Source organism: Mandrillus leucophaeus, unplaced genomic scaffold (assembly GCF_000951045.1).
Source record: "Mandrillus leucophaeus isolate KB7577 unplaced genomic scaffold, Mleu.le_1.0 Scaffold166, whole genome shotgun sequence".
Classification (NCBI taxonomy): Eukaryota; Metazoa; Chordata; class Mammalia; order Primates; family Cercopithecidae; genus Mandrillus; species Mandrillus leucophaeus.
Window position 1 is genome coordinate 3759101 of NW_012101654.1, and position 15830 is coordinate 3774930.

The window sequence follows — 15830 nt, forward strand, 5'->3', positions numbered from 1 at the left end:
CAGGGACATGTCCTGAGACTTACCACACCCTGGGGGGCCACCCCCGGTGGCTCTGGGCAGAGTCTACGCCCCATGCTGTCCCCAGCATCTGTGCCAGTCCTTGGCATTGGAAGGCAGCGCGAATCTCTACTGACCTGGGTGGGGTGGATGGGGTGGAGGCTTGAGTTCATTTCTGTTTTTCAAACTCAGGCTGCGTCTAGGTTTTCGTAGAAATGTCTTAGGGAGTGTGCAATGCCCTCAAGTCACTCTGCTTCCTTAAGCTCATCTGGCTGTGATTCGCTGGAGTGGCCGAGCTGTTCCTCCCCATGCTGGGGTTGGGGAGGGTGGGTGTGAAACCATAGATGGAAGGAAGACCAGTCCTGCCACACACACGCCTGCTCCCCCCAGGGCCTTGCAGGGGCCAGGGGGAAGCATCTGTGGACAGAGCTGCGACAACCAGAGGAGCCCGAAGGTTCTCGGGACTTGGGGAGTACCGTGCCTAAGCTGTGCCTCTCTTCCCCAGGCAGAGAAATACGAAGACAGCACTCCTCAGAGCAACGGAGAGCTCGCAGTCCGAGCTAAGCTGGTCCTCCCTTCAGGGCCCAGAAAACTCCAAGAGGCTCAAGGTCGGTGGCCTCCAGCCCCCTGGACATTGTCTGTGTCATTGTCCGCAGAGGCTGGTGCAGCAGGCAGACTGAGAGATGGGGTAAAAGTTTTCTAGCATTTCCTTTCTACGGCCCCCGTGCCCAGCTCCAGCAGCAATTTTCTGAGCGATGCAGCGAGCGAGAAGGGAAGAGGTTCTCTGGAGCCCATAGCCTGGGGGGAAACGGGTGACCAGAAGCAGACAAGGCCTCCGATGCCCTCTGTACACTCCTCTAAGGATACTGCCCTAGGCCTTCCTCCCAGGGGCAGATTGGATGGTCTCTGGGGGGAACCGTGGACCCTCCTGAAGAGCAGAGGCTCCATGACAATGTGGAGCCAAGAGCACATCTCGAGGCGCTGGTACCTGCAGGGCTCAGATGAGATAAATCCCTGCCCCCAGGCACGTGGGTAGCTGCTGCCCAGCAAAAGAAGTAGGTCAGGAAGGTGGGTCCTCAGGGACCCTATGGAGATTTTACTCCTTCAATAACGTGGGGTGTGTGGAAAGCAGGAGGGTGGGGAAGGAGGAGAGTGGGGAAGGAGGACAGGGGGAATGCACATTTTTTTTTTTTTTGAGACGGAGTCTCGCTCTGTCACCCAGGCTGGAGTGCAGTGGCCCATCTTGGCTCACTGCAAGTTCCACCTCCCTGGTTCACGCCATTCTTCTGCCTCAGCCTCCTGAGTAGCTGGGACTACAGGTGCCCGCCACCACACCTGGCTAATTTTTGTATTTTTAGTAGAGATGAGGTTTCATCGTGTTAGCCAGGATGGTCTTAATCTCCTGACCTTGTGATCTGCCGGCCTCGGCCTCCCAAAGTGCTGGGATTACAGGCGTGAGCCACCACGCCTGGCCGAGAATGCACATTTCTGTTGTTTCAGTGACTTCCTATTTGGCTAGAAGAGGGAATTCTGCTACCCAAGTTCACGGGGTCACCAGCAGACCAGCAGCAAGTGCCCCATGGCCATCCCAACCTCCTAGACAGAGTCTCGGGGCTCTCACTTCCCCCCAAACTGCTGGCTACAACTAAGACTCAGACTTCAGCGTCTTCCCTCTCCTTGTGTTCCTCTTTACTCTTTGCTAGGATCTTAGCGATCCCTCCATCCTGTCCTCCACCTGACCACAGAGCAGCACGGTGTGGGGAGCGCCACAGCCTGTGGGCAGGGCCAGCGGAGCCCACTGCACCACTCCCACCTGCCCTCTTGGGGTCTGAGGGCTGTGGCAGATTCTCTTGCTAAGCTATCGGTTTTGGGGTGGTGGTACTGCATACTAACGTGTCAGGAGACATGGCTTTGACAGTGAATACTGGCTTTCCTTCCAGGGACAGATGAGCTGTCACTTAATGGCCAACTTTGTTTGGTAGTGCTGGGAGCCAAGAATTTACCTGTGCGGCCAGATGGCACCTTGAACTCATTTGTTAAGGGGTAGGTATTTGATGTAATCAAATATTATTTATTGATGATGTAGTATATACATCATAACCTGGCCCAGAACCTGCAGGGAACACCAAAAACATGTAAGCCACTTAAAATGTCTTATTTTAGCTTTCCTGTGAAAATCTAACATAACACATATTAAAGACCCTGATTTCTGAAAATTCATGGGACGTGTACATGCTGGGGTACCCGAAACCCTAATCTTCTCAGTTCTTGTGACATCAGCAAGCCAGTTTTGAAATCAAGCATTAAAAAGTAGTGTGTTCAGTAAATATTTCCTGAGCTTAACATCTCCTCTTGGACCAACAGTAAAATGCATGCCTGTCCACATTTCATTCTCATTCACTACAGGGCGGCCCTCTAAAAGTAAGGCAAATACCATTAATTATTACATTGAAGTGCAAACTCCCTGTCAGTGACATAAGGGAAAAATGACGGTCAAGATAGAACTGAGGCTGGACGCAGTGGCTCACGCGTGTAATCCCAGCACTTTGGGAGGCCGAGGCAGGTGGATCATATGAGGTCAGGAGTTCACAAGTAGCCTGGCCAACATGAAACCCCATCTCTGCTAAAATATAAAAATTAGCCGGGTGTGGTGGTGGGCACCTATGATCCCAGCTGCTCAGGAGGCTGAGACAGGGGACTTCCTTGAATCTGGGGGGCAGAGGTTGCGGTGAGCTGAGATCACACCACTTCACTGCAGCCTGAGCGACAGAGCAAAACTCCACACCTCAAAAAAAGGAGAACTGAGCTTGTGTTCTAATCCTGTTGCTTATCTGCATGGCCTTGGACAAGCTTTTGTGAGTTGATTTTCCTGAGAACAGGGTTAAAAGGAGATAACGTGTGTATTTGCATTCAAGGCACCCCAAGGAGGGAAGATTAAAATGAGGGCCGAGAGGCCATAGCATGCAACTCGCCCTTTTTACCTGATGCAGAATTCAGCCCTAAGGGAAATGTGCCAAGTCCTGTGGTTCCCACCCTGCTTCACTGTGGAGGGTGTGGATGTTGTGGACTTGGCACTTTTCTTAGTGCTTCTGGTCTGCACGGATGCACAGGCCTCGGGAGAGGAGGCCATGTGGATGACAGTGATTGCAAGGTTTGTGTTCCCTCTTCAGCTGTCTCACTCTGCCAGACCAACAAAAACTGAGACTGAAGTCGCCAGTACTGAAGAAGCAGGCTTGTCCCCAGTGGAAACACTCGTTTGTCTTCAGTGGTGTAACCCCAGCCCAGCTGAGGCAGTCGAGCTTGGAGTTAACCGTCTGGGACCAGGCTCTCCTTGGAATGAACGACCGCTTGCTTGGGGGAGCCAGGCTTGGTTCAAGTAAGTCTGAGATATTGAGCCCAAACATTTATCCTTTGTGATTATCCTAATGGGTACTGTGCAAAGAAAATGCTTGCAACAGGGCAGTGACTTAACTGGTTTTGAAATTGCCTAGCCTTCCTTAATTGGAAATTCCTAAGTCTAGTTTTTACTCTACAGCTGAGCCATAATACAGCCAAGTATTTTGACAATTTAAATCAGATTTAGATCTGCTAAAGAAACAAAAATTATAGGCCTCCAAACGGGCTAGGTACAGTATTTGCTTTTGTTTCTGGCGTCAATCATAAAAGGATTATTTTCTTAAAGGGAAAGATCTTCTTAACTCAAACAAACGGCAATTCAGAAAGTACTTCATCAAAAGTGGTCAACACAGCAATGCTGTCCAGAGCCGCTCGGCAGGGCGCCGCCAGCCTGGTGGGTGGACCGCCCTCTGCTGTGAGGTTCTGTGCCTGGCACTGCTTCTAGCTGCCAGCAGTGTCCCTGGCATGACAACCAAAAACACCTGCACATATCTCCCAAGGACTTCCAACTGAGAACCAGTGACTGAAGAGAAATAAGCCTCACTGCTCAATTACTTTTCAAAGATATTTTGTCCAAAGCTTACTGTCTTCCTCTAAGAATCCCTTCCCCTGGGCAAGCCCAGCCCCCAGTCTGAGACGGCCCCACCCAGCTAGCCATGCTGGTGTGCGACTGTCCACTCCCTTGGTGAAGACCCAGCCCATCACACCAGAGTCCTTGCCTCACTTTCAAACTACAGAGCTCCAGGCTGTTAGAGTCTCGCAGAGCAGAGTGCCTGGGTGAACCCGTCTCCACACTAGCTTTGTTGGGGTGGGGGTAGTGGTGGTTGGCCTTTTAGTGTGGACTGAAGGTGAAAAACTTTTCTGGCTGGTCATTTTCAAAGAGCTGAGAGGGGACGAAGTGGTGCCCTCCCTGACCATGGCTAAGCTGTCATCCTCTCTTACAGAGGGAGACACAGCTGGTGGCGGGGATGCATGCTCACAATCGAAGCTCCAGTGGCAAAAAGTCCTTTCCAGCCCCAATCTATGGACAGACATGACCCTTGTCCTGCACTGATGCGAAGGCCTCGAGGTTCCAGGTTGCAGTGGGTGTGAAGCACTGTGCCTCTGCAGAGTGGGGCTGCAAACCAGGGGCAGGGTCCCAGCTGGAGACCCTTTGGACCTTGAGCAGTCTCCATCTGCAGTCCTGTCCCGTGGCTTAAACGCCTACTGGTATCTGTGTACATTTAAGTTAAACACAGTAATGTATGTTACCTAAGCCTCTGGTGGGTTATCTCCGAGATGGAGAAAATGGCCAGATTTCAATAAATGTTGTTACCGGCATCCTCCAGTGCTTATCAAATGGTAAAAGGCTGGCTGGTGGGCATGGTGGCTCCCCGCCTGTAATCTCAGCAACTTTGGGAGGCTGCAGTGGATGGCTTGAGCTCAGGAGTGTGAGATCAGCCCAGGCAACAGAGATACCCTGTCTACAGAAAAAAAAAAAAAAATTGGCCGGGCGCAGTGGCTCAAGCCTGTAATCCCAGCACTTTGGGAGGCCGAGTCAGGGGGATCACAAGGTCAGGAGATTGAGACCATCCTGGCTAACCTGGTGAAACCCTGTCTCTACTAAAAAATACAAAAAACTAGCCGGGCGAGGTGGCGGGCGCCTGTAGTCCCAGCTACTCGGGAAGCTGAGGCAGGAGAATGGCGTAAACCCGGGAGGTGGAGCTTGCAGTGAGCTAAGATCCGGCCACTGCACTCCAGCCTCGGCGACAGAGCGAGACTCTGCCACAAAAAAAAAAAACCAAACAAAAAATTATCCGGGTGTGGTAGTGCACACCTGTAGTCCCAGCTACTCAGGAGGCTGAGCTAGGAGGATAGAGAACAGGAGGTTGAGGCTGCAGTAAGCCCTGACTACACAACTGCTCCAGCCTGGGCCAAAGGAAGACCCTGTCTCAAAAAAAAAAAAGTCACAGCTTAAAGGAGCGTTTTATTTTTTTGAGATGGAGTCTCCCTGTGTCGCCAGGCTGAAGTGCAGTGGCACAATCTCAGCTCGCTGCAACCTCCAACTCCCGGGTCCTAGCAATTCTCCTGCCTCAGCCTCCCAAGTAGCTGGGATTACAGGCATGCACCACCACACCTAATTTTTGTATTTTTAGTAGACGGCGTTTCACCGTGTTGGCCAGGATGGTCTCCATCTCCTGACCTTGTGAACCGCCTGCCTCGGCCTCCCGAAGTGCTGGAATTACAGGCATGAGCCACCGCACCCAGCGGTGAGCAGCATTTTAGAGGAGCCTGGTGAGTTGGAGTGTCCTCTCCCATGGAAACTGTCTCCAGAGGAGGTTAGGTGACCTACGGAGCACCATGTCTTGGGTTGGTCAGCTCTAACTTACCAGTGTACCCCCAGGGACACCATGGCCCCTCACAAAACCCAGCCAGAGGACAGCATAGAGCCCAGGCGAGTCGGCGGTGGCCCTCCCACCCCACACACAAGTACACAGCCATGCTGCTTCGTGCCTTTGCAAAGCTTTTATTTCATGTCTGCAGCATGGAATCCACCTGCACATGGCATCTTAGCTGCGAAGGAGTAAGCAGTGCACGAGAAGGAATGAGTGGGCAGAACCAATGGCCTCCACAAGCTGCCTTCCAGCAGCCTGCCAAGGCCATGGCAGAGACTACAAACACAAGCAAACAGTCTCTCCATGGCTGGAGTCTGAAAGGTCATAGTGGCATGTGTGTATTTGACAAAATTAAAAGTGTGCATAGTCCATTATATGCATAAAACACTAACAATAAAAATCCTGTTTACACGTGACTGCAGCAGGCAGGTAACCAGCTTCACCACTGCCCTCCTGCCACATCACATCAAGTGCCATGGTTAGAGGGTTTTTCATATGTAATTCTTTTATTCTGTAAAAGGTAACAAAATATACAGAACAAAACTTTCCCTTTTTAAAACTAATGTTACAAATCTGTATTATCACTTGTATATAAATACTATATAGCTGATCATTAATAAGGTGTATAAGTACAACAATGTATTCTAACTGTTAAGCAAAAAAACCTAAAAAAAAAAACTAAAAAAAAATTTATCCAAGTGTCCTACATACACCACTCACGCTGGTGATCACTGCTCTCTGCCAGCTGCGTGGAGTGACGGAAGGAGGGAATCATTGTGTGTGTGCCAGAGTGCTTCAGACTCAATTTCCCAAAAAACTTTTCACCCCTCAAAGCATGTAAATATACAAAGATGGATCCTTCATAGAAATTAAAAACAAAAACCAATTTGAGCTCATTTCAAATACAGAACAAGTATGGCACAGATGGAAGCCACGGTTTCCTTTAACGATGCTGACTCTCGTATCACACAGGCCAGCATGAAGTTTCTTACTCAGACTTTACAGGCATTTTCCGTAATTTAATCAGTCCTGCTCCCAGCACAACACAGGAGGTGATTTGAGAATAATCGCGAGAATCAGGCCTGCTTGGCACTATGATACAACGGGGGAAAACCAACCAGGGCGCCTCCCTGGTTCCCAGCCCAGAATGTTTCTGTTGGGTAACTGCTTTTTAAAGGAACTGGGCTCTCGGAGTTCCTAGACTCGGAGCACTAAAGACACAAGCGTGGCGAGGCTGGCAGTGCCGGCGGCAGCGCCCGCTGTGAGTGCCCCTCTGCCCTTGGTCCTGGCCTGGCCATTACAGGGCCTCGAACTCGTCGATGCGCTGCTTGGTGTTGCCCTGCCGGATCTGCCGCAGCGTCTTGTACTTGTCCCGGCCTTGCCTCATGTTCTCGTTGTGGATGATGTCATTGTGGGTCCTCTTATTCTCATCTCGGGCCTGGGACAGCTCGCTGCTCAGCGTCTGCAACATTAAGCAGCATTGGTCAGGTCCCTTCCTCCCCATATGGCCCAGCCCCTCCCCTAGGAAAATGGGAAGGGCAAGAGGAGTGCTAGGTGGGGCTGGCTCACATCACTGCCTTCCCCAAGCCTGTCTGCTGCAAGAGCGAGGCAGGCCCCCTGGAGACACACAGCCCCTTGGGCCTCACCAGCAGCTGCCGCTGCACACGCTCGTTCTTCTCCGCCTCAGTGATACGCTTCTCCTCATTGCGGTCATCCCGGATGCCCTCACTAGACAGCTCTGCACTGTAGCCCGTGGGCTCCGCACCCTCATCCTGCAAGCTCTCCTGGACATGGTAGCTCAGTGGCTCGTACACGGGGGGTGGCGGGGGCGGGGGTGCCGTCATCACCAGGTGCAGCTCCTCCTTGGTCTTCACCAGGTCATCCTGGGCTTCTTTGGCCTTTGGAAAGCAAAATTAGTAGGTGAGGACTTCTCACCCAAAAGTCCTATCCTCCTGGCTATAAGAACCAACTGTTGCCTCCCTCTGTCCTGGCACGCTAAGGCAGCACTAAACCGTGCTGGGCCATGGCTTCGAAGAAGAGCCCCTCAAAGTGCATGTGGGGTTTACAACCCTCTGCATCCAAGACAGGAAGAGGAACTGTGATGCCGGAGCCTGGGCAGTTTTAAAACTACCATTTCTTTTTTTTCTGTCTATAACTCTAGACGTTATATAATTTTTAGGAAAAAAAATCCTGTTAAATGAGTAACAGGCTCTGTTCCCAGCCTCCCCTCATGCCACGGTCATTATCAAGTGGTCTCCTGCTCACCACTTGCAGTCCTTCCAACAGCGTCACACATGCCCAGTCCTGCCCGCCTCCGTCCCAGCCCTGGAGTCAAGCTTAGTGTGGATCTGCGCTGGAGCCAGCTCTCCTCACTTACCTCTTAACAGGTACTTTCTCAAAAACCTAAGAACCAAAGTCTTCTGCTTGCAACTTCGGATGGTGATATGGCTGTGTCCCCACCCAAAGCTCATCTCCAACTGTAATCCCCACATGTCGGGGGGGTTACCTGGTGGGAGTGACTGGATCGTGGGGTGGTTTCCCCTATGCTGTTCTCATGCTAGTGGGTGGGTTCTGAGTGAGAGCTGATGGTTTCAGTGTTTGGCACCACCCCCCTTTGCTTTTCTCTCTTCTGCCCTCACGTAAGAGGTGTGCCTGCTTCCCCTTCGCCTTCTGCCATGACTGTAAACTTCCTGAGGCCTCCCCAGTCATGTGGGACTGTGAGTCAATTAAACCTCTTCTTTAACTACCCAGTCTCAGGTAGTTCTTTACAGCCGTGTGAGAACAGACTAATACAGATTGGCAGCAGGAATGGGGGCTGGAACAAAGGCAAGGAGGCACTGGCCAGAAGTGGCCCTGGAGAGCCAGGAGACACATCCCCAGAAGGCACCACCACAGATGGAGAAGCCACAGTGGGGGAAGGACAGGCCAGAGGATCTGTGAAGGAGAAGAGCTTCTTAAAGCCTGGTGTGCAGTCTCCAATGGGAACCATCCCCAGACTTTCTCAGGGGCTGTGCCTTCCTGGAGGGCACAGGGGATCCCAGCTTCTCTCTCCCAGAGAGAAGCTCTGTGTGCGTCTCACAGTGACAGCTACAGCTGATTAAACCTCTGTTTGCCAGGTCCTGGGCATGGGACCTCACATCTGCAGAGCCACTTTATGAGTTGGGTATCGCCCCCATTCTACAATAAGGAAAATGAGGCTGGGAGAGGTGATGCTACTAGCCCCCCGTCAGATAGCTGATGGGCAGCAGAGCCCGGCTCTTGCTCCAGCCTGGAGACTTCCGAGGACCTGGATCTTTTCATGGTGCCCGCTATATATATCAGCTGCAGGAGGTTGTGTTTCAGGCACTGCGACCCCATTGCAAGGGGCACATATATAATCAGATTTAAAACCAATTCAGATCAGCTGTCAGAGGAGGCTGTCAGATCAGCACTGAACAGTTTGGGGTGGAGGGAGCAAGGTCGTGAAAGTCAATCATAAGTCCTCCCTTTATGAATCCAGCAGTTGCACTGACTCATGTACAAAGTCAAACCCATCTCTTTGGGGATGTCTACTTCAGTAATACAACTGGTATTGGCAGAGGATCGTGAGACATCCAGAAGCTTCCAGTAGGACATGGCAGCTGAGCCAGACCTCTCCCCTAACCCACCCACATGCAGAAGGGCCCACTGCCCAGGCAGTGGGCAACAGGTGCCGTGGCCGTGCGGCTTCCCCCATGCAGACTCACCCTGTGCTGCCACTCTTCAACCTCATCCTCCTTGCGCCTCCGCGCCTCTTCCAGGAGGGCAATCTTGGCAGTGTATTCTGCAAGCTCCGCAGCCTGGGAAGGGAATGCCAAGCTAAAGTGACTTCTGATATCCTTTCAACAGAGTCCAGTTGTGAATGAGTGTTAATGTGTGTTGAGCAGCCTCCACTGTGACATCTGAGTCCCCGTCACCCCCACTTCATGGCCAGCAGGGTTCATCGTGCACCCTCCCTGCCATCACTTCCTGGATGCCCACACCCACCTTCAACGGGTGACCCTGGCAACAGCCCGGCCCCTTCCCCGCCAGCTGCTTCAGTCCCCAGCAGATCAGCTTACAGCTTCCAGTCATGACAATTATTACAAGGCAGGTGTCACATTTTCCATCCTCAGAAGCAGCCTCTCTATAATTCTGCATCTTGAAACTCAGGCCATTCCTACCAGCTGCTCCTGGCTCTTTATCTGATCCACCGCCTGTCTCTCCAGCTCCTCCTTAGCCCGCAGCGCGGCCATGCGGTCAGCCTCTAGGCGCTCAGCCTCCTCCTGCGCCCGCTTCCTCTCCTCCTCCAGCTGCAGGGCCCTCTGAATCTGCTCCGAGAGCTCTGAGAAGACACAAAGCCAGAGTCGTTCAAGCCCTTGGCCCACGAACCTAGGCGCCCTCGCCTTCCATTTGCACCCCCAAAGCCACAGAGCCCTAGACCAATTCACAGGTCAAGGGGGGGATGTCTTCCAGTGACCCTGGAGGAAAGCACTTCACAGCTCATTGCTGTTGTTTACATGACAACTTCCTCAAGATGGCTAGAAACCCATCCAACGTGGTGGGCCAGGCACCCTCTGGCATGCCTGACTCAACCCTCTTGGCGTCAACTCTCCCCAGGTCAGCCGCCTGCTATGCTGGTGGCCCACACTCCACTCGGAACACAAACACCCTTCCCATCTGTGCTAAGGGCTGCCAGTGAACACAGCATCTGTGGCACCTTATGTAATCAGCCCAGCTGCTGGGGTTGTCGACTGGAGCTGTGCTGGGGAGTCTGGTTCTGAAGAAGCCTTTGGGTTTTAGTCTAGAGGTCAATGACAGTGCAACATGGCCCTGTCACTCATGGGCTGTGGGACTGTGGGAAGATCACTGTACCGCACCAAACCTTACTGTACTCATCAGGGAAACTGGGTGATGGAGCACTTACTGCAAAGGACTAGGGAAATTTTAAAATACAATGTCTTGGCCGGGCGCGGTGGTTCAAGCCTGTAATCCCAGCACTTTGGGAGGCCGAGACGGGCGGATCACAAGGTCAGGAGATCGAGACCATCCTGGCTAACACGGTGAAACCCCGTCTCTACTAAAAATACAAAAAACTAGCCGGGCGAGGTGGCGGGCGCCTGTAGTCCCAGCTACTCGGGAGGCTGAGGCAGGAGAATGGCGTAAACCCGGGAGGTGGAGCTTGCAGTGAGCTGAGATCGCGCCACTGCACTCCAGCCTGGGCGACAGAGCGAGACTCTGTCTCATAAAAAATAAATAAATAAATAAATAAATAAAATAAAATACAATGTCTTAGAACAACGAGCACCAAAGTTAATGAACTACAGAATTGTTTTCCAAACCAAATAACTATTTTATCATTTCGGTTGTGAGTCTGCAGTGTGGGACATGTTCTTGGTTTCCTTTCCAGTGGTTGGGTGGGTGTGGCCCCTGCCCCTGTGGAAATGCATGACCCAGTGTAGAGTGCCAGCCCCAGGGCGCCTGACCTCTCTCTGCCTTCTTGGTCTTCTCCTCATAGTCCTGCAGCCGCAGCATCAGCTCCTCCTTCTCACGCATCATCTGCTCTTTCTCTCTCTCCACAGTTTCTCTCCTTTTCTTCTCTGTTTCTAGCTGTTGCCTGGTGCAGGGAAAAAGAGGCACAGGGAGATTTAGACTGGCAGGAAAGTGAGGGGTCAACACACTTCACGGGTATGTGCAGCTCCAGGATGGACTTGGCATCCTGAGGGCCACCCTGGCCTGCCACCAGCCTGAGCTGCCTGAGGGAGCAGCTGCTCCAGGGCTGACACCAGACTCAGCACCACAGCAACCTCCCAGAGACAAAGGCCTCGAAGATCCCAGTGTGGCGACTGGGTTCCATTCCACCAGGCTCTCCCCATCAGCTGCGCGGTCACCTGACAGGCACTGGCTGCCTCAGCAGGCAGGGCTGGCGGTAGCTCAGCTGGGAGAACACAGGCCCCCGCTCTGACCTCCCACGCTCACCGCTCCAGCTGCTTCTGATGCTTCTCCTCCCGGGCCTGGGCCTTCATCTGTTGCACCTCGATGGTGTCGGGCTTCCTGCGGCGCATGTACAGCTCGTGGTTGCCCATGCAGAGCTGCAGGATCCGCTTGTTAATTCTCAGGCGGGGGGCATAAAACACAAAGTCCTACAAAACAGAACAGGGCCACCTGGACTTAAGCTCCTTTGTTTGGTTTTCTTCTCCCAAACCATACTTCACAAAGGTCCGGAACTTTTCTAAAAGAACAAATGTAGCAGAACAGGGATGGCAGCGTCTCAGCACTGGAAATGTGCATTCTCCAGGACGGGTGGAGGAAGAGCATGTGCTGAGTGTGTGTGCAGTTACATGTGGGTATGTATATGCTGCATGCACACTGAAATCCCGCTGCACGTAAACTGCAAAGCTTTTCCAAGGTGAGAACTCTCAGCCTTGGGAAACCCTTCAAGTCTCAGACCTGCCTGCTCTTCCAGGTAGCCACCTTTCATGATGTCCTCTCCAGCCTCACTGCTCCGTCCCCAATGCTTGCCTGGATTGCCTCTGCTTCTATTTGAGCTTCCTCTGGCACAGCCTCCCCTCCCACACTGTTATTGCTATGCTGACCACCCTGACCTTCAATGCCAGCCTAGGAGCTCCAGGATGAGCTCCAGGCCCTGGGCCCAACACACATGGAGACCTTTTGACTCTGGGCCCAGCCTCCCATGTGCTCTCGGTTCTCTCTCAATGCTGTCCAGCCCTGCTCCTGCACCCGCCACACCCGCTACAGGTGCTCGCCGCAGTGGCACTGTTGCTTCACTCCAGTGACTCCTTTCAGCATCTCACTCCTATGAGGCCATCAGCTCCTGAGAGCAGGGGCCACATTCACTCATCTCTATCTTCCCAAGGTCAATATTTGAGGTGCTCAGTACCTGCCAGACATCACCAGCTCATGCGGCACAAACAGCCATGTGCAAGCTCCATAGCCTTGAGCACATCCCTTCATCAGGCTCAGGGCCTTCAACCATAAGGCGGGGATGCCAGTATATCAAGGGACTTCAGATATGGGACTCAATCCTCCCAGCAGTCCCGTTAGATGCTGGCATCCCCGCCTTATCGGTGACGTTCAGGAGGTACTCAGAACAGCACCTGGCGCAGTAAGAGCTAGCTGACACACACAGCGGTCACTCCAATTGCTAGTGCCTTGCAAGACCGCAATCAGAGGAGCCTCCTCAAAATCAAGGCAGAATCACAGCATTCAGGAAACTCGTGACCATGACTGGAAACATTCGGGACACAGCTGACAATCTTGGTCCCAACTCCTTGCTACTGCTGTGATGAGCTTACAAGACAGAAGAATAGAAACTCCCATGAAAAGTGACTTTGTCAGCTTCCTCTTAACCTCAGGGCCCCCAGCATCCAGCTTCTGACCATTTGGAATACGGACGGGGTGGCTAAAACAAAGAAACAGCGCGATACATCCCACAGCAACTTCTGAGACCTAATGAGGAACTGGCTGAGCAGACTCATTGACATATCTGAGAAGAATCTATTCAGCTTCTCAGTCTTTTCATCTGTTCCAGAAATCCTGGGGTGAGAGGTGATGCCAAACCCTGAGAGCCCATGAACTTCCTGGGTGGGGCTGTCTTTGGGGTTTCACACCCTTGTTAAGTCATTGGGTTTTCCAGGGAGGAGTCTGTGGAGCTGGGAGCAACCTGCCTTTTTATTAACCACCTATCCCTTATTACACAAGAGGAAACAATCCTGCATTACAGCTTCAGAGGACTCTACCAAATAGGCCCTGACTGACTCAGAACGCTGATTAGCACCAACTCCCCTTTATGGGGTTGTGGAGGTGCAGGGGTAGGGGGCATCAATGAAAAACCTCAATGGTAACTTCGGTTAACATAACAATGTCCCCCTCTCCCCCTTTCCCTGCAGAAGACAGGTCCTGCCAGCAACGGGAACCAGGAGAATTTGGGGAGTCCACTGCCAGTGGGTGAGGGAGGACGGTGCCTGGCAGGAAATCTCTCCCAGTGCCTTATGACGGAAGCCGGTTTCTCACTTCAAGTTAAAACAAAGATTCATACTGAAAGGTTTCTAAATCCAAGTCCCTAACCTGATGCAGGATGCAGCTTTCTGATGCAGAACGACAACATGACAAGACCTGGAGCAGGGTTTTTAAACTGGCTGAGGACCAGCAAGGTAAAAATGCAAACTAGGCAAAGGAAAGTTCAAGTAAAAAAAAACCCAAGACCCTACAAATACAGAAGGAGAGAAGGTAAAAGGGCCCCTTTTCAAGTCCCCGAGATGCTGGGAAACTCTCCCACAAGAGGCCAATCCCAAGGCTCATCTGGCCGCAGAGATGTCAGGAGGCAGCCTCGGGAGGCAGCAAGGCAGCGGGGCTCCTGGGAAGGCCATGTGGAGGAAGCGGTTGAGGAGTCAGAGCAGAAATGCTGCTTACTTTTTCTAAATTTCAGCTGCCTGTGGCCTTTTCCATGAGGCCACAGAAACAAAAGGCTCTTTTGAAAGGGAAAAGGCAGCCACCTCAGCCCCTCATAAGGTCACCTGGGCAGGCCGTGTCAGCTGTCTACAAGGTCCCATCTAAAGAGCCAAAGCATGGCCCCAAACTGCTGTACGCACTTTGGCAGGGAAGAGAAGCTGGCTTTTAAAAAGGAGATGCCAGTTGTTGGGGGAGAATTGGACAAAGACTCATTTGTGAGTTCACAGCAGAAACCACATGGGGTGAGGGTGACCCCTGAAAGTCAACACGAGATAAGGAATCCCACCGCCTCAAACTTTGGGGCTGCTTCTTCTTTTACATCAAGTTCGATGTTGAAAACTTGAACTTCTTCTGCCCAAAGTTTACAGACTGAAGCAGGGCAGTGACTCGAGCAGCCCTGGGGTGGTGTGGGGGTGACAGAACTCCACCTCCTCAAACCAGCGCCCACTCAAGGCAGATGCTGCCTCCTCAGTGTGGCTCTTGCCCAACCTGCCAAAGGAATCTCACCCCCATCTTCTGATCAGGCTTAGTTTTTAATCACAGCTGTACTGTTAAATTTACTACCAGGAAGCATCTCATCTGCCTTGTTTTTAACCCTTTCCTCCACTTAAATGTAGGCTTCACCAGGGCAGAAGCTTTGCCTTGCTCATGGCGCACACAGCCCCGGAAGAGTGCCTCGGACAGCGTTCCACCAGCGAATATTTCTTTTGCTTAAGAGATGGCTTCACATGAGGCTACTCTATAATAAAGGCACATGCACGAGATGTATCACAATGGCTTCTGCTTGGGGCTTATTATGAAATATTCCTCAGCTCTTCAAGAGATAAACTTATATCAAACACACACGCACAAACATTCTGAAACAGTCTGGTCCAGAGCTTCTGCTCTAGTCAGATTTTTAATAAAAGTGTTCTGAAAAGGCAGTAGCGTCACAGAGCATGCAGCAACCTACTGATGAGAGATTTCAGAATTTTCTTGCTCTTCTAAACTGCACCAATCTCACTACCCAAGTGACATGAAAACGCTATGACCCTCCATTCATGGTGTTGCATATTAACATGAACTGCTGCCATGGAGCCTTAGAGTGCATTCAATACGCATTCAATTTTAAATAACTGTGCAACTACCCAGAGTAGCAGCCAAGAGTTTGCAAACAGCAGGAGACTTTTTTTTTTTTTTGAGACGGAGTCTAGCTCTGTTGCCCAGGATTAAGTGCAGTGGCACGATCTCAGCTCACTGCAACCTCCACTTCCTGGGTTCAAGCGATTCTCCTGCCTCAGCCTCCCGAGTAGCTGGGATTACAGGCACCCACCACCACACCCAACTAATTTTTGTATTTTTAGTAGAGATGGGGTTTCACTGTGTTGGCCAGGCTGGTCTCGAACTCCTGACCTCCTGATCCAGCCACCTCAGCCTCCCAAAGTGCTGGGATTATAGGCGTGAGCCACTGTGCCCAGCCAACACATTAACAAAGAAAAAAATACTTTCACAAAATTGTCAAGACCTACAGATTTTAAATTATGCTAGACAAACCTGTATGGGGGGAGAAGTAACGGGACAATAACACCACATACTGTTCTAAGTGGATTTACC

General features: G+C 51.8%; 2 protein-coding genes across 4 annotated transcripts in view; one reads left to right on the forward strand and one right to left on the reverse strand.

Moving 5' to 3' along the window:
• SYTL3 (synaptotagmin-like 3) overlaps positions 1-4709 on the forward strand; it is a 135524-nt gene extending 130815 nt beyond the window's left edge. The window contains exons 15-18 of the mRNA XM_011976432.1: positions 503-605; positions 1938-2040; positions 3168-3373; positions 4338-4709. Of these exons, the coding sequence (XP_011831822.1) occupies positions 503-605; positions 1938-2040; positions 3168-3373; positions 4338-4447 (522 nt within the window). The 3' untranslated portion in view covers positions 4448-4709. The remainder of the gene's footprint in view (positions 1-502; positions 606-1937; positions 2041-3167; positions 3374-4337) is intronic.
• A 1170-nt stretch (positions 4710-5879) lies between these two features.
• EZR (ezrin) overlaps positions 5880-15830 on the reverse strand; it is a 52808-nt gene continuing 42857 nt past the window's right edge. For all 3 annotated transcript variants that reach the window (XM_011976429.1, XM_011976430.1, XM_011976428.1), the window contains 6 exons: positions 11745-11908; positions 11252-11382; positions 9950-10110; positions 9494-9586; positions 7415-7666; positions 5880-7230 (listed from right to left, as the gene is read on the reverse strand). In XM_011976429.1, the coding sequence (XP_011831819.1) occupies positions 7066-7230; positions 7415-7666; positions 9494-9586; positions 9950-10110; positions 11252-11382; positions 11745-11908 (966 nt within the window). In that variant the 3' untranslated portion in view covers positions 5880-7065. The remainder of the gene's footprint in view (positions 7231-7414; positions 7667-9493; positions 9587-9949; positions 10111-11251; positions 11383-11744; positions 11909-15830) is intronic.